Here is a 22,055-nt window from a genome sequence, read left to right as displayed (position 1 = left end):
GTATTAGATCATCTACAGAGATCCCAGTATGTCCAGTCCAGGTCCCTTCATTCTCACCTATGAAATCGAAGTATCTTTAAACAATAACGCTCCTACACTGCTACTGAGAAACTACGATAAGAAAGAGGCAAAGTATATGGCAGCTGAAGCCATCTGGAGGGCTCTTTCTGACATTAAAAGAAAAATAGAAACTTGAGAAATTTTTTAACATCACGATAATTATTTGCCTCCCCCCTCCACCCACCAAAACATTCTTTGTAAAGCGTTCCTCACGGGGACGTTTCCGGCTACATTTAAATCTTTTTTACCTACTTGGTAATATAGGAGCCCTGGAGGCACAGAGATTACCAACACAGCTGCTAACCAAAAGCTTGGCAGTTCAAATCCATCAGCAGCTGCTTGGAAACTCTATGGGGCAGTTCTAGTTCTACTCTGTCCTACAGGGTTGATAGGAGTTGGAATTGACTTGATGGCAATGGGTTTGGTTTGGTTTGGTTTGGTTTTGATAATATAATGAAACGGATGTAGGAATGAAAGTAGAAATGAGCAGGGTTGAGACAGCAGAGAAATGTTAGTAGTCGTGGCTACGAAATGTCAGTTGGCACTGACGGGAATGTGGTGTGAAACAAACTGAATTACACGAGGCAGTTCAAGCTCGTGGTTAGGGCATAAAGGAGGAGGAGGTGTGAAGTGTGGAAGAGCACGAGGTGGGTGGGGAGTTAAAGCAGAAAACCGACTGTTGGAGCCTTTCGCCACCCCCAAAGGACAGAGAAATGGGCTGTACAGAATCTACCTCCTCTGGAGGAAAGACGTCACCATAGTCACCTCCAGCCCTACCCCCACATGAAAGCCACACAAAAGACACTGCCCATGAGGGGCCTGAGAGCTGGCTCTGGCTCGTCTCTCCCCATGCATCTACTTCCAGGAAAGGGCAACTCACAAAGGTTTTAAAAACAATGATTCTACAGAGGTTTAAAAAAAAAAAAGGTTGCCATTGAGCCAACTCTGAGTTTTCAACGACTGGTTTTTCAGAAGGAGATCGCCAGGCCTGTCTTCTGTGGAACCTCTGGGTGGACTTGAACTGCTAACCTTTCAGGTAGCAACCAAGCACGTTAATCACTTGCGCCAACCAGAGATCTTTTTAAAGAGGTTAGGAATTTTCTTTTTCTTCAAGGGCGCACCTTGTGGGAAATCCCATAGGTGAACAACAATGCACGTGCAGAGGACACAGAAAGAAAATTAGTGCATAACGCGATTTTCCTCTAATCTTATGATTCCCTATCCCAAAAGTCAACATCAGATGATACCAAATTTCACCTCAGCAAACAATGGAGAGAATGAACCTCAAACACTATCTTTCTGTTATTAATCTCAGAAGAACGTTGGGCTCTCAGTTTGTCAAAAGGACGTTTGTTTTTGGAAAGCTGGAAATGAGCACTGACGTGCCTCCCGGGTCCTGGTCTGAGGGAGTCCAAACACGTAGGATGTCGCGATCACAGCAGCAGGTGGCGCTCTCTCACCTTTTCCAGCTGTTCAATGCAGGCGGTGTGGACGACGATCTTACAGACCGCACACTTCCTCCTGAGAGCCGATTTCTACAACATCCAATTCAAAACACAAGAGAGGAGCGTTAACAGTCTGTGCTGAAGGGCCCCTGGTATTAAAGAGAGACTACGCAAATCAGACAGCATATTGCAATCATTTATACTGATCAGCAAATTTCAAACTTCATTTTCAACATTCAGTAAAGTGACAAACACCATCAGCTGTCCTTTGACCCACAAGAAACTCCATAACCCCATTACTGGGGCCAACTAGATCATCTCTTCAAAGTAGAATGATAATACTGACGTCGTGTGACCTCGAGTAGATTCTAACTCATAGGGACCCCATGTGGGGTAGAACTGCCCCACAGGCTTCTCTAGACTCTAATCTTTCTCCCACGGAGCCAGGGTGTGCGTTTGAACCGCCAGCCCTGAGGTTAGCAGCCAAGGGCTTAACTCTTGTGCCACCAAGGTTCCTTAATAATAATAATAAACGCCCACCGCAGTCAAGTCGATTCCGACTCATAGAGACCCTATAGGACCGAGTAGAACTATCTGCCCCATAGGGTTCCCAAGAAGTGACTGGTGGATTTGAACTGCTGACTTTTGGTTAGCAGCCAAGCTCTTAATCACTGCACTACCAGGGCTCCAATAATAATAATAGCTGCTATTTATTAAGTATAAAATATGAACACTTCTGTTCATATAATAAGCTTTATTATCAAGTTTCATAGCCTAACAATCATAGGTATTACAAGCCACCATTTTACAGGTAAGAAAACTGAGGCTCAGAGAGGTTTACTAAATCACCCCAGATTACCCAGACAGTTAAGGGGCGGCAGGGCCAATACCCAAACTAAATTCAGAGAGAGCATTCTTTCCCAGGGGCCAGTCAGATTTGCGCTTCTATCCCAGGCACGAACGTACACTACAGTGCTCGGGTTTCTGCCCAAATCTTCTGGAAAGCAGGGAGACCAGGCTAGATTTTACATGCAAGAAATAATCCCTCTCAGCGAAAAGAAAAGGAAACTCCTACTTGCTGATGTGAGAGGGAGATTAGGCAGCAGATGAACACATGATCAGTACTGAAACTATTCATGAACGCATTACCGTGGCACGGCTCTACAAGTAAAATTGCAGAAATTTTGAGAAAAGTCAGAAGATCCTTCTGGTTGCAAATATTAAATAGTAGGCATTCCTACGAGGCTGAAAAACAGTAAATAGTAACAGCAGCAGAAGCTAAATGAATACGGTACTTACTATGTACCTGAGACTCTTATAAACATTTTACAGAGTAATTTATTTAATCCTCACGGCCCTATGAGATAGGTAGTATTCTTTCTCTCATTTTAGAGATGAGGGAATTGAGGCACAGCAAGTGACACGCTCCAAGCCATATAATTAGTGCACAACAGAGCCAGGTCGTGTGGCTCCAGAGCTCAGGCTCGTCAGCACTATATAATTTGGTTTTCAAATATACAGCCAAATGACAGTCAGTACCAGTTTAAATTCACAGCAAAAATACTCCTTAAGGTTTCTCTTTTGTCCAGGAATGAAAAGGGAGCTGCGAGGAGAGCGACAGATGAATGGGTGGAATGTGGCTGCGTTACTTCCAGTATCAGGTGGAATCTAAGCAGGGGGTGCTCAGAACGTCTGTGTACAGGGCAGACTGGATGGAAGGTGTGCATGAGTGATTTCCATTACTCACTGAAACGAACTTAGGATGGCAAAGCCAATCTGTCAAACAGTCTAGCAAAGCAACCAAGCGTGAAAGGTCATGAATCCTGTTTTTAAGAAAGACACTAGCTTAGAGTGCTGGTAACCTTTCCATTCTAATGAATGGCTTTCCTCTGCTGGCGAAAAACTTTTGAGCCCATTGTGGCAGATGGGCGAGAAGAAATAAAGCATTGCCGCTCCCAAAGGAGACTTGAAGGGCAACAGCCCACCACCCAACTTGGAAGGACAGGACCAGAAAGCCACCTGCTTCCATGATGGTGCTGCTCCCACAGCACGTGTCATCACCACCCACCAGGCACCTAACAGCGCCACAGAACCGGAGCAAGGAAGCTTGTAGAAGACACCCCTGCCTGGCACTCTGTTAGCCCACCTGTGGAGGCATTATTACTCTTGGCTTTCCTCTCCCCGAGGAAAGTGCGTGGTCTGGAACATTAAATAACATTAACAATCAATTGATTTTGCAACTAGCAAAGGTTAAGAGATACCCAAGCACCTAGATACACCAGTGAAAAGTGTCTCTATGACTGAAAGGTAAACAGGAGGAGAAAGAGGAGGAGAAGGAAAGGCAGCAGTAGTAGCAGCAGAGCAATCCAAGCCACAGTAATGAAACCCTGGTTCACAACTGGACCGATATATAACATCATCATAAAGGAGAAAAGACTGGAGCTGTCAAGGGTTCTGTTTTACTTGTACCCACAATCATGGCCCATGAAAGTAGCAGTCAAGAAATCAAATGACATTTTGCATTGGGCAAATCTGCTGCAAAAGACCTTTTTAAAATGTTAAAAAAAAAAAAAAAGATGTCTCTTTGAAGACTAAGGTGCGCCTGACCCAAGCCATGGTATTTTCAATCACCACACATGCATGCAAAAACTGGACAATGAATAAGGAAAACCAAAGAGGAACCGATGCATTTGAATTACTGTGTTGGAGAAGAATATTGAATATACCATGGACTGCCAGAAGAATGAACAAGTCTGTCTTGAAAGAAGTACAACCAGGGTGCTCAAGGATGCTGAGACTTTGTCTTGAGTACTTTGGACATGTTATCAAGAGGGACAAGTCCCTGGAGAAGGACATCATGCTTGGTAAAGTAGAGAGTCAGCAAAAAAGAGGAAGAACCTTGACGAGATGGACTGACAGTGGCTCCAACGATGGGTTCAAACATAGCAAGGATTGTGAGGATGGCACAGGACTGGGCCGTGTTTCGTTCCATTGTACATAGGGCTGCTATGGGTCACAACTGACTTGACAGCACCCAACAACAACAGTTTAAAAATGTTCATGAACGGAGTACCCATAAACAAATTATCATTGTTCTCCAGGTTCCCCTGGAAGTCCTGGTTTGGATCACTGCTTTAGCGCCATCTGCAGGGAACGCATGGAGCTACATTGTTCTTCAGGGTTATCATGATCCTAAGGAAACTGGAGGTGATTCTGGTCTATTTTTCCTTATTCAAATATCCCCTAGAACTGCAGACAAGTAACCTACATTTTAGGTGACCCCTTCAGGGCTATGATTTAAGGATGTGTGAAAGGCCTACTTCCTCTACAGTACCCCCTGCCCTGGCCTCCCTTCTTGCCTGGCCCTGTTTTCTGCATTATGCTCTGCAGAGCTCCAAAGACTCTGTGACACTCCCAGAAGTCTCCAAGGACACCGTCATGGACTGAATTATGTCCCCCAAAAATGTGTGTATCGATTTGGCTGGGCCATGATTCCCAGTATTGTAATGTTGTCCTCTATTTTGTGATTGTAATTTTATGTTAAAAAGGATTAGGGTGGGACTGTAATACCCTTAGTAAGGTCACATCCCTGATCCAATGTAAAGGGAATTTCCCTGGGGTGTGGCCTGCACCACCTTCTATCTCTCAAGAGATAAAAGGAAAAGGATGCAAGCAGAGAGTGGGAGACCTCATACCACCAAGAAAGCAGTGCTGGGAGCACAGCGCGTGCTTTAAACCTGGGATTCCTGCACAGAGAAGCTCCTAGTCCAGAGGAAGACTGACAAGGAAGGCCTTCCTCCAGAGCCAACAGAGAGGGAAAGCCTTCCCCTGGAGCTGACGCCCTGAATTTGGACTTCTAGCCTACTGGACTGTGAGAAAATAAATTTCTCTTTGTTAAAGCCATCTACTTGTTGTACGTCTGTTATAGCAGCACTAGATGACTAGGATGGATGTCAGAGGAGACTCTGAAACTTGCTCCCAAATGTTGAGCAGCTAAAGCAAAAGGAAGAATTGATGAAGTAAAAGAACTGAACAGAAGATTTCAAAGAGCAGCTCGAGAAGACAAAATAAAGTATTATAATGACATATGCAAAGACCTGGAGATAGAAAACCAAAAGGGAAGAAAATGCTCAGCATTTCTTAAGCTGGAAGACCTGAAGAAAAAATTCAAGTCTGGAGGTGCGATAGTGAAGGATTCTATGGGGAAAATATTAAATGACGCAGGAAGCATCAAAAGAAGGTGGAAGGAATACAAGAGTCATTATACCAAAAAGAATTAGTCAATGTTCAACCATTTCAAGAGGTAGCATATGAGCAGGAACCGATGGTGCTCTGAAGGCATTGGCAAAAAACAAAGCTCCAGGAATTGATGGAATATCAATTGAGATGTCTCAACAAACAGATGCAGTGCTGGAGGTGCTCACTCGTCTATGCCAAGAAATATGGAAGACAGCTTCCTGGCCAACTGACTGGAAGAGATCCATATTTATGCCTATTCCCAAGAAAGGTGATCCAACTGAATGTGGAAATTATAGAACAATATCATTAACATCACACGTAAGCAAAATTTTGCTGAAGATCACTCAAAAGTGGCTGCAGCAGTATATCGACAGGGAACTGCCAGAAATTCAGGCTGGTTTCAGAAGAGGACATGGAACCAGGGATATCATTGCTGATATTGTCAGATGGATCCTGGCTGAAAGCAGAGAATACCAGAAGGATGTTTACCTGTGTTTCACTGACCATGCAAAGGCATTTGACTGTGTGGATCATAACAAACTATGGATAACACTGTGAAGAATGGGAATTCCAGAACACTTAATTGTGCTCATGAGGAACCTGTACATAGATCACAAGGCAGTTGTTCAGACAGAACGAGGGGATACTGAGTGGTTTAAAGTCAGGAAAGGTGTGCGTCAGGGTTGTATTCTTTCACCATACCTATTCAATCTGTATGCCGAGCAAATAATCCAAGAAGCTAGACTATATGAAGAAGAATGGGGCATCAGGATTGGAGGAAGACTCATTAACAACCTGCGTTATGCAGATGACACAACCTTGCTTCCTGAAAGTGAAGAGGACTTGAAGCACTTACTGATGAAGATCAAAGACCACAGCCTTCAGTACGGATTACACCTCAACATAAAGAAAACAAAAATCCTCACAACTGGACCAATAAGCAACCTCATGATAAACGGAGGAAAGATTGAAGTTGTCAAGGATTTCATTTTACTTGGATCCATAATTGACACCCATGGAAGCAGCAGTCAAGAAATCAAAAGACGTATTGCATTGGACAAATCAGCTGCAAAGGACCTCCATAAAGAGTTAAAAAAAAAGCAAAGATGTCACCTTGAAGACTAAGGTGTGCCTGACCCCAAGCCATGGTATTTTCAATCACATCATATGCATGTGGAAGCTGGACAATGAATAAGGAAGACTGAAGAAGAATTGACGCCTTCGAATTGTGGTATTGGCAACGAATATTGAATATACCAGGGACTGCCCAAAAAATGAACATAGCTGACTTGGAAGAAGTACAATCAGAATGCTCCTTAGAAGCAAGGATGGCAAGACTGCATCTTACATACTTCGAACATGTTATCAGGAGGGATCAGTCCCTGGAGAAAGATATCATGCTTGTAAAGTAGAGGGTCAGCAGAAAAGAGGCAGTCCCTCAACAAGGTAGATTGACACAGTGGCTGCAACAATGGGCTCAAGAATAACAACGATTGTGGGGATGGTTCAGGACCAGGCAATGTTTCATTCTGTTGTGCACAGGGTTGCTATGAGTCGGAACTGACTTGACAGTACCTAATACCTAGTACTAACAACGAATATGACTAAGGCAGATACCAGGAAGGAGCACAGCCAGTGGGCCCAGGAACCCATGTGCACTTGCCAAACCAGAGCAGTTCCTCCCTTCTTCCGTTTATGTTTCAGGATCCAGAGTCAAAATTTCTTTTGAACAAGGCTTCTGGGCTACATGAGTTTGAGAACCCCTGAGTTAAGCTACGCCATCTCTTGGCTTCCCAGGACAACACATAATGAACAAGCCGCATCATCCATGTGCAGTGTTCTACAGATGATAATACACAAAGTTATGTGCCTTAAATGATAACAGCAGTTTTATTTAAGCAATATGCATTATAAGGTAGATAGAGATCCAAGGCTGCCATCGAGCTGACTGACTCACGGTGACTTACGTACAGCAGAATGAAATGTCGTCTTGTTCTGCATCACCCTAGCACGCTCACCGAGGGTCTCCCTTGCCCTCCCTGGAGCTCTACTTCACCAAACATGATGTTCCTCCGCAGCAACTGACCCCTCCTGATAATGCGCACGAAGCTGAAGAGTCACACATCGCTCTGCTGTGATCCAAAGGTTTTCATTGGCTAACTTTTGGAATTTGATCACCAGACCTTTATTCCTAGTCTCTCTGAGTCAGGAAGCTCCGCTGAAACCTGTTCACCATGGGCAACCCTGCTGATACGTGAAATACCAGGGGCTTAGCTTCCAGAATCATAGCAACACATAAGCTGGTCTAGTTTGACAATGTGACAGATGGGTAGATTATGAAAGACCCTCAAAAAATATACTACACAGTTCTGTGCCTTTGGAGGCAGAATAGGTAGACCACAGTCTTAGTTTTCCATCATAGACATTGCCACACAATGCATTGCACTAGAAAGACCTCAGACATTTCTCCATTTCCATCTTTCAGTCAGACTGAATGTCCTCCGGCACCATTGTGCCTTCTTCGGTTGCCCTTGGTCTCCTAAATGACAGCTTCTGGACTGCTGATAATCTGAGGAATTAGATATTCAAGGCTTATAATCAGATGCAAAGCTAAGTCAATAAATTCTGAGCGAAAGCCTAAAGCCTTTTTCTTTAGTAGTAAAATATAAGGGTATTAGTTCCTCAATTAATGAAAACAGTTTCTGTGAATCACAAGACTTCACCATTGAAATCTGGGTCATAACTATGTTTCCATGGGTTAAAGTTACTTGGAGGGCCCAGTCCCTGGAGAAGGACACCATACTTGGTAAAGTAGACGGACAGCGAAAAAGAGGAAGACTCTTAACAAGATGTATTATTGGCACAATGGCTGCAACAATGGGCTCAAGTATACCACACTGATTGTAAGCTGGCGTAGGACCTGGCAGTGTTTCACTCTGTTGTACACGGGTCTCTTTGAGTTGGAACCAACTCAACTGCACCTAACAACAACAACGTTTGGAGTAGCAGGATAATAAACTTCTGGGCAGAAATGGCTCAAAACATAGAATTTTGTGCTTGGTTACTTCACAATTGTTATTTTAAAGATTTACGCTAGACACAAAGGCCAAAGGCAGGGATCAGGAAATTCTGAGTACTCTATTCACTTTTCTCCACACGAGTCTTATTCAAAGCCAATGCTTCCTTCACTATGAAAAGTGCTAATAAATTAAAACAAGAAAAGCCACTAAAAACCATCAGGAGGTTAGTGTTTATAGGTCACAGCAGAACCCAGCTGTTATAGTAACTGGCATGCAAACTAAGTTTTAAAAAGTAGTATTGCCTGGACTCCAAACAAGCTAAAAACTAAGATTATCAAAACTGTAGTCATTAGCTCTAATGCATGAATTTAGATCCCAATTAGGTTTGCTGCTTTAAATACCGAGTAGCCTCAGTGCCCCGGCTAAGGGTTTCCTGGTCTTGTTGGTGTTAGTGTTCAAAGAAGACCCATCATCTGTGGTCATACTTGTGTGTGCAGCTCATCTGTGGAAAGGAAGGTGACACAGAATATGATATAGAACGGACCCTATTCATATCTCACTTTGATGTCATGAAAACACGACCAACATTTACATAAGAAATAGTAGCAAAACGGTGCACTATGCTTTAGGACGGTGGGTCTCATCTACCTCCGGGGGCGGCGTAACTAAGGTACGGCAGGTAGGGCGTGTGCTCTGGGCACTGCCTGAGGAGGGGTGCTAATGAGCAGTTGCTGCTGGCCATCACAGTTGACACCGCCAGCTGTGAGAGACAACTCCGCAATTTAAAACAAATTGCCGCAGGCGCTATTTTCCACAGATCAGCCGCTGTCTACCTCCCAGACTCATAAGAGAAACATGTGCCAGGTTCCCATTTGGTCCCACACCCGTCCCACGCTGCATGCACAGATAGCACCGGGGCAGGGATGCCCCCTCACTAAACATGAGGAGAGTCTGCTGGGGCTGAGGCTGTGGCCTGGGAGGGGTGGGAGGAGAGCAGTGGTAGGAAGTATACAATCATCCTGATAAAGAGTTTAACAATCTAGTCTTGTCCCACCCAACCACCTCCCTTTTTGTAATTCCTGGTCCAAATACACCACCAAGAAAACTATTCTTTTTCTTCTTTTTTTAGCAGGGGATATGATTTTTTGTGAAGCAACAATGCATATCAGGTGGTAGTTAACAAGGTTTGGTAGAAAGAAAGAGGAGGGTAGAAGGGGAAGGGAAAGGAAGAAAAGAAAAACAGGGAAGGAGGGGAGGGGAGAAGAGGAGAGGGGAGGAGGAAGTAAAACAAATGAACAGGAGAGGGGAGGGAGAGAGGAAAGGGAAGGGAGGTGGGGAGGGGGAGGAGAGGAGGAGGGAGAAGGAGGGATGGGAAAGGGAAGGTGGAGACAGGAAGAGGGGAAAGGAAAGAGGGAAGGGGAAGGAGGAGGGAAGGGGAGAGGAGGAAAGGTGACTACTTCAGTCTCAGGTAACCTAGTCTCACAGGCCTATGATTTATAAAAGGGTTGGGCCTCCTTGCTGCCCAAGGTAACTGGAATTAGATGTTTGTCATCCCTAATAGTTAAAGTGTGACCCCAAGAAGTAGGTCCAGCAAGGCTGGCTGCACCCTTCCCAATCCAGGACCGATGGCCACATGCATACCAAGCCACCTCCCCCTGAAGGCAGGCGAATCCACACTGCCTGCTGGCCATGTCCCTCCTGCTGTGTTCCTGGGATCCACCCCTCCTTCCTCGGGAGGGGGAAGTTCACAGAGTCCCTAACCCTCTCTCGGCCCCCCTGAGGCCTGGGGCCTGTGGCCCACCCCACGACCACCAAAGCAACATTGGGGTTCCAGCGTCTCTCCTAGTCAGGGCTACTAGACCATGGCTATTCCTCCTGCCGGGAATCAGGCTTCCGCTGAGTCCCCCCGCCCCCACAAAGGGGTCACCATGAGCAGAGGGATGGCCAGGCAGGGAAGAGGCTCCCGGAAGGTGCCAACAACGTTGGGGCAGGGACAGGGGGTGGAGAGGAACTGTGAGAGCTGCCTGAGGGGACGATGTGTGGGAAAACTGTCAAGAAGAGGGAGGTGAGGGGAGGGTGGTGAATTTACCCCTTCTGGCCACCTGAGGAGGCAGGACACAAGGAGGGCTGACAATCAGACAAAGGAAAACAGCAAGTGACGCAGGAAGAATTTCATCTTCTCCTTGTTAGACCACAGTGGTGGTTCGGTGGTAGAACTCTTGCCTTCCATGCAGGGAGACCCAGGTTGATTCCCAGGCAACATACCTCGTGGCACGGCCACCACCCATACATCAGTGGAGGCTTGTGTGTTACTGTGATGTTTCAGGGGAGCTTCTAGAATAACACAGACTAGGAAGAAAGGCCTGGTGATCTGAAAATCAGTCAGTGAAATCCCAGGATGGTGCAGGACTGGGCAGCATTTTATTCTGTTGTACTTGAGGTCACCATAAGTCAGGGGCCGACCTGACAGCAGTTAACAACAACAAAACACAGCAGCAGCACTATAGTGGGGTCGGGGACAATCTTTTCCTCCCTCTCCAGGGGTGGGTAGAAAGGAATGCTTCATGGTGGGCAAAGAAGGAAGCTTCCTAAGCCTTCTCTGTCAGGAATGCAGGGCCTTTTCAGTGGGGATTGCCTCTATGGGCAACATAAACAAGAACACTGTGGTTCTATAATCCAAGGTAAATGAAAACAAGAGTTCTTTGATTTATTCAAAGCTTAATTAGCAGAAATGGCAAGCCTGCCTGGCAAGTCCTACCTCTCCCGGGAGCTTGGGCTGCAATATGCAAATTGGTATGAAAACCAAACCCACTGCCATCGAGTGGATTCCAACTCATAGCAACCCTGTCAGACAGAGTAGAACTGCCCCCCAGGGTTTCCAAGGCTGTCATCTTTATGGAAGCAGACTGCCACATCTGTCTCCCGCAGAGCTGGGTAGTGGGTTTGAACCACCGACCTTCCAGTAGCAGCCAAGTGCTTAACCACTATGCTACCAGGGCTCTTTAAACTGTATCCAGGATAATAAAGAATGGTGTTATCTAGGGATTCCATTAACACAATTTGAGGCCAAGCACAGCCTCTGTCATGACTCGTGGCAGCCACTCTTCCTCAGACAGAATAGGGAACATTCGGGACAAGCCAGGAGGGTGGCTGACTGAAGTTCCAGCACCCTTCTATGCATCATCTCAGTCTCGCATTGAGTCTGCGACATCAGGAATTCATGATCCTGGATCTTGGAGCAAAGATGCTCCACATCAGGAGGGTCTGTGATCCAAGGGGGGTCTTGGAGCTCACCTCTTGGTCCACTCTGCAGGTCGTGGCCTTCAGCGCCTGGTGGAGATGAGGTCTTCATTGGTCAAGACCCCATGCATCCATGCTCTGTGTCTTCTGGACAGACAAGGGCCCGGTGAGGGCTGAATCCCTGAGATAGACCCCCACCATGGACACCATAGGAGTCCCTGGGTGGTGCAAATGGTTAACTAACTGAACGGTTAGAGGTTTGAGTCCACCCACAGGTACCCGGAAAGAAATGGCTAGCAATCTACTTCTGAAAAATCAGCCACTGAAAACCCTGTGGAGCACAGTTCCACTCGGACACGCATGGGGGCGCCATGAGTCAGAGTGGACGGCAACTGGTTTTGGTTATGGATACCTTAGCTGTTAAACACTGCCAGAAATAACTCAGTATATTGCAAGACAAAGCAGCAAGAATAACTGGAGGCTGGGTGGGATGGGAGAGCGGGTTGTGCCAAAGAGCACACAAAAATCACCCTGCTGTGCTCAAACAGAGCCCTGGTGGCGCAGTAGTTAAGAGCTCTGGCTGCTAACCAAAAGGGTGGCAGTTCAAATCCACCAGGGGCTCCTTGGAAGCCCTATGGGGCAGTTCTACTCTGTCCTATAGGGTAGCTATGAGTCGGAATCGACTCAACAACAGTGTTTTTTTTTTTTTTTTTAGTTTTTGTACTCAAACACCCACCAGCCCCCTAAAGCTGTGTATCTCAGGTATGTGGAATCACGACCACTGGAGGTGTCACTCAGAAGTGAATTTTCCATGTGACTGGAACAACCTGGTAATCTCTGACTTTTTCAAAACCTATTTGTTATGGAATGAATTGTGTGCTCCCCAAAATATGTATTGTAAATCCTAATCCCTACACCTGTGGTTATAATCCCATTTGAGAATGGATCTTCTTTGTTATGTTGATGAGGCAGCATTAGTGTAGGGTATGTTTTAAATTAATCTTTTCTGAGATATAAGAGAGCGGATTAAGTGGGCGAGCGAGCACTAGGTAACTGACAATACTTATGGCAATTCAGCCAGTAAATAATTTTAGCCATCACTTAACGTGTATAAGGTAATGTTGGATGCTGTGCAGAATATAAAGAAGAAAAGCTACAAGTTCACCCCCTTGCACACCACCTGAGGAGACAAGATGAGCCCTAAAGGAGCCCCACCAGGAGAGGCTCACACGGCTAGATGCCAAACAAACAGTCAGACAATGAAAGCTCCAATTAAAGCAAGGTAAGATCTCGGAGGCTGGGTCAGTAACAAGGGCTTAACACAGAAAGCAAATTCTTGAGTTGGCCCTTAAAAGGCATGTATATTTGAAAACTAGAGAACACTCCAGCGGGGAGAAATCCAAAGTCTTATTATGTAGTGGGGACAGACGTGTCCTAAAAGGAGTGGGGGCCCATCTCCAATATCTGATGGAGGGCAGTCCCTTCACATGATGGCCAGTGCTGGGTTTGGTGGCTGAGCGCGGGAGTTTGTGCCTGTGCGCCTGGGCTGGGGCTCAGGTGGCTGGGGAGCCTGTAGGCATGAGGAATGGTCACACTGGTTGCTTTATGGGGCTGCAAGAGCAATGGCAAGAGCACAGATACGCCCAAAGAGCCCTGGAGATTACAATGATGGAGTCACAAGAAGACAGAAGTTTCCCTGTGCGATTACTTACAATACACACCCCAAGAACATACCTTGATACGTACGTGGTTGTTGTTGTTAGCTACTGTCGAGTCGGCCCCCGACTCACGGCAGCCCCCCACAGCAGAAGGAATCTCTGCTCAGTCCTGCACCATCATCACAAGCATTGGTCTGCTCAAGTCCACTGCTGCAGCGACTGCGTATTCTGAGTGCCTTCCAACCCAGGGGGTTCACCTTCTAGCGCTGTATCGGACAGTGTTCTGATGTGATCTGTAGGGTTTTTATTGTTTGATTTTCAGAAGTAGATCACCAGGCCTTTCTTCCTAGCCTGTCTTAGTTTGAAAGCTCTGCTGAAACCTGTCTAACAAGAGTGGCCCTGCTGATATTTGAAATACTGGCGGCATAGCTTCCAGCTTCGCGGCAACACTCAAGCCATTGCAGTATGACAAACTGACAGACAGGTGGTGGACCTATACCTATAGGTTTGCTAAACCTTGGAATATCTACTTGGGTGAAAAACAACAACAACAAACAAGCTAGATAAAATTGGGGCCAGCAACTAGGCCAGCCTTTCCAAACTGATGTTACTGGTCTGTGATTTAGCAGAGGTTAGATATATTTTTTTTATTATTTTTATATATAGATAGGGATGAGGTTATTAATATAGACTGAGAAACAGAAACTTTGACCCAGTAGACAATGGAGTACCAACAGAGTTACTGAGACCAGTGCAAACAGACATAATAACTTAAGCCGGTGGTGGTATGCAGCGCCATCTGAAAACGGGAGAACATAAGGGAAAGTGTGATGAGTACCTTATTGATTCAGTCAATTCATAAATTCTGAGCACCTCATCTAGGATACTCCACTGGTCTCACCCCTTTGGGAGCAAGAAAGAATGAAGGAAACTGAAGACACAAAGAAAAGATCAGTCCGAAGGACTAATGGACCACATCTACCGTGGCCTTCACCAGATTGAACGCAGTACAGTGAGATGGTGCCCGGCTACCACCACTGACTGCTGACAGGGATCACAATAGAGGGTCCTGGACAGAGCTGCAGAAAAATGTAAACAAAATTCTAACTCAAAAAGAAAGACCAAACTTGCTGGCCTGACAGGGACTGGAGAAACCCTGAAAGTATGGCCCCCCGATACCCTTTCAGCTCAGAAATGAGGTCCCTCCTGAGGTTCACCCTTCAGCCAAAGATTGAACAGGCCCATGGAACAAAACAAGACTAAAGGGGCATACCAGCCCTGGGGCAGGGACTAGAAGGCAGGCGGGAATAGGAAAGCTGGTAATAGGGAACCCAGGGTTGAGAAGGGAGAAAGTTGACATGTCGTGGTGTTGTTAACTGATGTCATAGAACATTGTGTGTACTGTTTGATGTGAAACTAGATTGTTCTGTAAACCTTCAACTAAAGTACAATGAAAAAAAATTTTGAGCACCTACTAAGGGCCAGGCACTGCCCTAGGCATCAGAGGATACAGCAGTGAACGAAACAGGAAAATATTTCTCTCGGGGAGCTTCTATTCTCCTGGGGAGACAGATGATACATCTAATAGATAAATAAAATATATGTTGATAGAAACAAGTTTTAAGGAAGAAATTAAGGAAAGAAGGAGGTGTAGGAGACATTAGGAGTGGGGGAAATTGGAGTTGTAAAGAGGTTGGCTAGGAAAAATCTCGCTGAGAAGATAACTGTTGAGAAACCCCCAAAGAAAGTAAGGGAGTTAGCCATGTAGATAGCTGGAGGAAAAGTATTCTAGGCAGAGGGAACAGCAATTGCAAAACCTGGAGACAAGACTCACCTACCTTAAGATCAGAAGAGCTAGATGGTTCCAGCTACCACTACCAACAGTTCTGATCAGGGCCACAAGAGATGGACCCTATCAGAACAAGAGAAAAAGGTGGAACAGAACTCAAATTCTTAAACAGTCCAGACTTACTGGACCAGTTGAGACTAGAGGACTCCCTGAGATTATCACCCTGTTGTTGTTATTGTTGTTGGGTGCCACCAAGTCAGTTCCGACTCTGCAACTGTGGGTACCACAGCACGAAACGCTGCCCAGTCCTGCACCACGCTCACAGGCGTTGTGATGCTTGAGCCCACTGTCTGAAGCCTATCACCCCGAGATAGTCTTTAAACTTTGAGCTGAAACTATCCCCTGAGGTCACCTTTTAGCCAAATAACAGACTGGCACACAAAATAAAAGATACTATCCATGAATACAGTGCTCCATTGAACAATCATTTATGAGAGACCAAAAGATCAACAATCACTCTAAAGAAAGATAAGAAGATAAGGGGGCAGGGAAACTAGAGTACTGGAAATGGAACCACCAGAATGAAATTAAAGAAAATGTTGACACATCGTGAAAAATGTAACTAACTAATACTGGCAAACAATTTATTTAGAAATTGTCAAATGGTCTCTTAGTTATCTAGTACTGCTATAACAGAAATACTGCAAGTGGATGACTTTACCAAACAGAAGTTTACTTTCTCACGGTTTAGGGGGCTAGAAGTCCAAATTCAGGGTGCCGGCCTAGGGGAAGGTTTTCTCTCTCTATCAGCTCTGGGGGAAGGTTCTTGTCTCTTCATCTTCTGCTTCCTGGTTCCTTGGAGATCTCCATGTGTCTTGGCATCTTATCTTACCCATCTCTTCTCACTCTCTTCTTCCTTGTTTAATCTCTTTTATATCCAAAAGAGACTGACTCAAGACACACCCTACACTAATTCACACCCCATTCTCCTAGCCCTTTGGAGTGGTGACCCACCCTCCCCCTAGGAGCCCCTGTTCTTCTGCCCCTCAAGCATGGCAGCTCCACCTACTCAGTTCTGGGCAACAGCCCGATCCCCCTGGCACTTGTGAATGGCAGCCCCGCACTCTGGATCCAAGTTGGTGAAGATCTGACTCTTTTAAATGAAGGCTGCCATGGCCCCATCCTTTGAAACCAAGCAGGCCATGGTTCCACCCTTTGAAATCAAAATAACCCTGCTTCCTGTGCTCCTTCCAACAGTTTACTGATCTCCGAGCTGCTCCAGAAATGGTCCTTTTCTTGGAGGACAACAGATGTAGCTCCTTTGGCCTGTTTCCTGCCTGTAGTATTCCAAGAGGCAGACAGTGTTCGTTCCTTTTGTTCTTTCTCTGTCCCCTTCAGTCTAAACTGATGGGTTTTCAGCTGTGGTAATTGGTTAGATCCACCAGTCACAGGCCTAATGTCTTTAACAAAAGATTGTGTAGTCATGTCCTTGGTGAGAATTCTAGCACATGTGTCCTTAGTTTGTACAACAGAATTTTCCAACTCTTTATGTTCTGTTTTCATTTTTTAATCTATCTCTTTTGTCTCACACCTTATCATAAGTGGCAAGGGGAAACCACGTGGCTCCTTTAAGGTTTTGCTTAGAAATCTCCTCAGCCAGATATCCAAGTTCATCACTTACAAGTTCTACCTCCCACCAAACATTTGAACATAATTCAGATAAGTTCTTTGTCACTGCGTAAAAAGCATCACCCTTCTTCCACTGCCCAATCACATGCTCATCGTTTTCTGTTAAAGCCTCACCAGAAGCACAGTAATGTCCACATGTCCAGTAACATTCTGTCACTGGCACCATATGTATATTCCAAGATGACAGAGTCTTTCTCAACAGCTCTCCTCACTTCCTTCTGAATCCTCCCCAGAATTGCCTTCAACGTCCATAATTCTACCAACAGTCTCTTTAAGGCAATCTAGGCTTTTACCATTCAAAATTAGGTACCTCCAAAGTCTTCCAGCCTCCATCTATTGCCCAATTCTGAAACCACTTCTACATTTTTAGGTATTTGTTAGAGCATCACCCCACTCCCAGTTCCAAATTCTGTCTTAGTTATCTAGCGCTGCAATAACAGAAATATCCCAAGTGGAAGGCTTTAACAAACAGAGGCTTATTTTCTCACATTTCAGGAGGTTAGAAGCCCTAATTCAAGGTGACAGCTCTAGGGCAAGGCTTTCTGTCTGTGTCAGCTCTGGAGGAAGGTCCCTGTCTCTTGGAGCTTCTTCTCCTAAGCAATCTTCATGTGGCTTGGCATCTGTCTTCCCCCATCCCTGCTCCTCACCTGCTTGTTTAATCTCTTTTATATCTCAAAAGAGACTGACTCAAGACACATCCTAAACTACTACTGTCTCATGAATATAACAGATAACCCATCCCCAAATGGGATTATAACCACAGGCATAGAGATTAGGATTTACAACACATATTCTGGGGGGACACAATTCAATCCATAACAAATGGAAATCTAATTTATAAACTTTCACTGAAAACACAATAAAATTTTATTAAAAAAAAAAAAAAAAAAAACCCAGAGACACAAGCATGTGTTTGAGGAATGGCAAGGGGCCGGTGTGCTGGGTGGATGGACTGGGATGAAAGGAGGTTGGACAAGGCTAGACTGTGACCACAGCAAATCCTGGCTAAGACACTAGCTCTTTTTTCTGAAAGAGAACACAGAGATAATTCCCATACTAGGTGATTAGGGGTTGAATTAGAGTGACAAGAATGGAAGAGAAAAGAATCAGGGAGATGCAAGAATGGCTGGCTGAGAGAGCAGACCCCTTTGTAGTCATATACAGGCCTCCACTCTGGTTAACACACATTTCTCTTCCTTTGGTCTCTACCTTTCATGAGAATAATTGATAGCCAATGGTTAATTCTGAACTACCAGCCTTTCAGCAGCTTTAAAAAAAACATAAATTTATTTTCTCACATTTGAGGAGGTCAGAAGTCTGAATTTGGGGCACTGGCTCTAGGAGAAGGCTCTCTGTCAGCTCAAGGGGAAGGTCCTAGTTTCTTTCAGAGTCTGTAGATCCAGTGTCCCTCGGTTCCTTGACGATCTATCATCATGTGGCATCTGTCTACCAACCCACCCCACCCACTTTGTGCTTCCTTATCTCTCTGTCTATGCTGCTCCTTCTAACTCAGAAGTGATTAGTTTTAGGATACATTCTACACTGATATGGCTTCATCAACATCAGAAAGAAACTGTATTTCCAAACAGAATCACATCCAGGCTTCCTAATGGAATCCATTAGGATTCCCACATATATTTGAGGAGAATGTAATTCAATCCATTACAAGGTCGATCACACACCTTGTTCAGCTTTGCGGTTGCATACGCCCAACTGCCTGCACACATTACAAACCCACACCTTGTGATGGTTTGGCTTGCCTCTAAAGTACTGCAATAAAACCCATCCAATATGCTCTTCAACCAGCATATGTTGTTTCTGTTCTCTGGGACACTGCCTTAGGCTGGATTCTCTAAAGAAGGAAAAACAGCAAAGCATATATAGACTCCCAAAAGCCAAAAGTCAGATGATGATAAGCTGGATGCAGCATCCAGAGCAAGCAAATGAGCTTTGCCAGAATGTCCATAAATACATTGGATTCAGGCTACACCCCCAACGAAACTCCCCTTACAACTGATTGATTGGCTGATCACATCAGGTCACATCATGGAGGATAACTACATCATGACATATGTGCCAAACTACAACATCACATAACTGCCAAACCACTGAGAATCATGGCCCAGCCAAGGTGATACACAAGTAACCATCACGAATGCATTATCTGAAGAAATTTACACATGGAGTGTTTATGTTTCTGGAGACACCCTCCACTGAGGAACCTCAGAGATGTATGTAACTCCCGAGGGAGGGCAGGGTCCCCCTGAGCACTCGCAGAAGGAGCTACTCCACAGCTTCCCTGGAGACACATGGAGAGGACACGTTTTCTATTTTCCCAGTGGCAGTGTATTTTATATTTTTCATTTGAAGAGAAAGAAAACCAAAATCTTAGTGCAGGAAGCCAAGGGGAGGAAAAGGGTTTTGTAAGCTTAATGTGAGAAATAGAAAACTCAAGCAAAACATTTTTCCTCCTGGGAGACCGACAGGCAGGGCTCAGCCAGGAAGCAAACAAACTTGGAATGCCTTTAAAATTATCAGGTGAGAACCAAAATGCTAGAAATAGTGTTCATTCAAAGCTAAGGCGTATGGCTAGTTATAAAGAATGGCATCCCATTATGTTAAGCATTAGATGAAACCAAACCCGTTGCCGTTGAGTTGATTCTGACTGATAGCGACCCTATAGGGCAGAGTAGAACTGCCGCACAGGGTTTCCAAGGAGAGCCTGGTGGATTCTAACTGCCAGCGTTTTGGTTAGCAACTGAACTCTTAACCACTCCGCCACCAGGGTTTCCAGCATTAGATGAGGATTGGAAAAAGCCACGGTCAGAACAATACACTCTCTCTATGTCTCACCATCTGTCTGGCAGATTGTCATACTGTGCTGGCTTATGTGTTGTTGTGATGCTGGAAGCTATGCCACCAGTATTTCAAATACCAGCAGGGTCCTCGATGGTAGACAGGTTCCAGCAGAGCTTCCATATTAGGACAGACTAGGAAGAAAGGCCTGGTGATTGCCTTCTGAAAATTAGCCAATGAAAACCTTATGGATCACAGAATATTGTCCAACTCATTTGCTTTGGACACGTCATCAGAAGAGATCAATCACTGGAGGAGGACATTATGTTTGGTGAAGTAGAGGGCCAGTGAGGGTGAGGGAGACCCATGGTAAGATGGATTGGCACAATTATAGCCAGGATGGACTCGAACGTGCTGACAATTTGTGAGGATGACACAGGACTGGGAAATATTTCATTCTGTTGGACACATAAGGTTGCCATGAGTTGGAGTTAACTCAGTGGTAGCTATTTATCTATCTATAGATCAGTTGTTAACTCATATTAAAATTTGTACCAAATCACTCTCTTTGAGGGTAGCTTAAAAGTGGCTTATGCCAGTGGGCTCAATACATTTTTCTCCTTAATGAAACAAAGTAGTAGGCACAGACTTCTCTGATGACTTCAGCTGAAAGCCACCACATGAAGTCTTAGAAGTCTACATCTTGGAACTCAACAGGGTGACTACTGTGCCATCTTTTGGAAATCTGTGTAAAATTCAGGCATAGTTATTGAGATATGAAAACCATATACTGCAACTGTTACTTATGAAATGCATGGTGAATGCCTGGCCACTTTGGTCGGCGAGCACAAGTTTAATGGATAGTGCCAACGCGTGGATCCTCACTGACGACTGAGCTGGGTGGTGCTGAGTGCGCCCATTGCTGAATGGTCCCTGAGTGCGGTACCACTCCAGGACTTTTCCCACCTCCTCCTTCACAGCCACAATGCATTATGAACCTGAACTTGAAGAAATCATGAAGAATCCCTCATTCTGTGTTCCACTTCTGGCTCTCTCTTTGACCGGGGGTACTTCCTATTTCCATAACCGTTATTATTGACTGTCTCTCTATTTAATTGCACTCAATCTCATGTTCCTGCTTGTTTTTATTTATTTTTTTGTTTGTTTCCTTCTGCCTGCTTTTCTTTTATTTCTTTTTCTCCCCATTTGTTTCCTTCTCCTCTATGCTTCTCAGCTTTGGGGCCAGCAGATTCCAGTTTATACAACCCTAGCCACGCAGTGAGCTTGAACTTTATCGGGCACCATCTTCCTCTCTTTGTTCACCCCATCTTCTTTTGTGTCTGCTCCCTGTTAGAGTTTTACAGTCTTTTCAAAGTTTTATCTGTACCAGCGGCTCAAAGTTGCCATACATCTTACAGCAGGTTAATTGAAATATTAATATATGTGCAAAAAAAAGTACATAAATTTGGTTAAACGTACACAGGCACACAGACACTAATAGAAATTCACACAACTGGAGCCCCACGCACAAACACATGTATATGCACGCATTTCAAGCTGGTAAGTGTGAGTGAGGATGGGCTGGACGTATGACAGAAGCCTGACCGAAGGGAGCTAACAGGGAACAGTATGCCAGTGTTGTCTCATCGGCTCTCTCCAGATCTTGACGTAGTATGTTATGGGCATAGCAGAGATTTGAAGCTTAATCTAAACTGTCGTTAGTTGCCACTGAGTTGATTCTGACTCATGGTGACCTCGTGTGTGCAGAGTAGAACTGCTCCATAGGGTTTTCCGTGACCTTTTGGAAGCAGATTGCCAGCCCTTCCTTCTCAGGCACCTTTGGATGGGTTTGAACTGCCAGCCTTTCGGTCAGCAGCCCAGTGCTTAACCGTCTGTGCCACCAGGGACTCCTTTAACGCAAAGTTTGTCTTTTAAGGTGGGACAGCACCATCTCTGCCACCTTACTTTCACCATGAATCCTGACACGTTGTCATTATGAGTCTACTTTGTAGACATGGATGAGATCATTTTTTAAAGCTCAGAGCTTAAGATTTCTACACAATAATTTAGAGACATTTGCTTGAATGTGGAATATTATGCCTACTTAGGAAGCCATAAC

General features: G+C 45.1%; 1 protein-coding gene across 2 annotated transcripts in view; it reads right to left on the bottom strand.

Annotated features, from left to right (window-relative positions):
* DGKI (diacylglycerol kinase iota) overlaps positions 1–22,055 on the bottom strand; it is a 491,392-nt gene that overhangs the window by 280,741 nt on the left and 188,596 nt on the right. For both annotated transcript variants that reach the window (XM_064289678.1, XM_064289679.1), the window contains exon 4: positions 1,521–1,595. In XM_064289678.1, coding sequence (XP_064145748.1) covers positions 1,521–1,595 — 75 coding nt within the window. The remainder of the gene's footprint in view (positions 1–1,520; positions 1,596–22,055) is intronic.

This window comes from Loxodonta africana, chromosome 8 (assembly GCF_030014295.1).
Source record: "Loxodonta africana isolate mLoxAfr1 chromosome 8, mLoxAfr1.hap2, whole genome shotgun sequence".
Taxonomy (NCBI): domain Eukaryota; kingdom Metazoa; phylum Chordata; class Mammalia; order Proboscidea; family Elephantidae; genus Loxodonta; species Loxodonta africana.
This window is presented reverse-complemented; position numbering and strand designations above follow the sequence as displayed.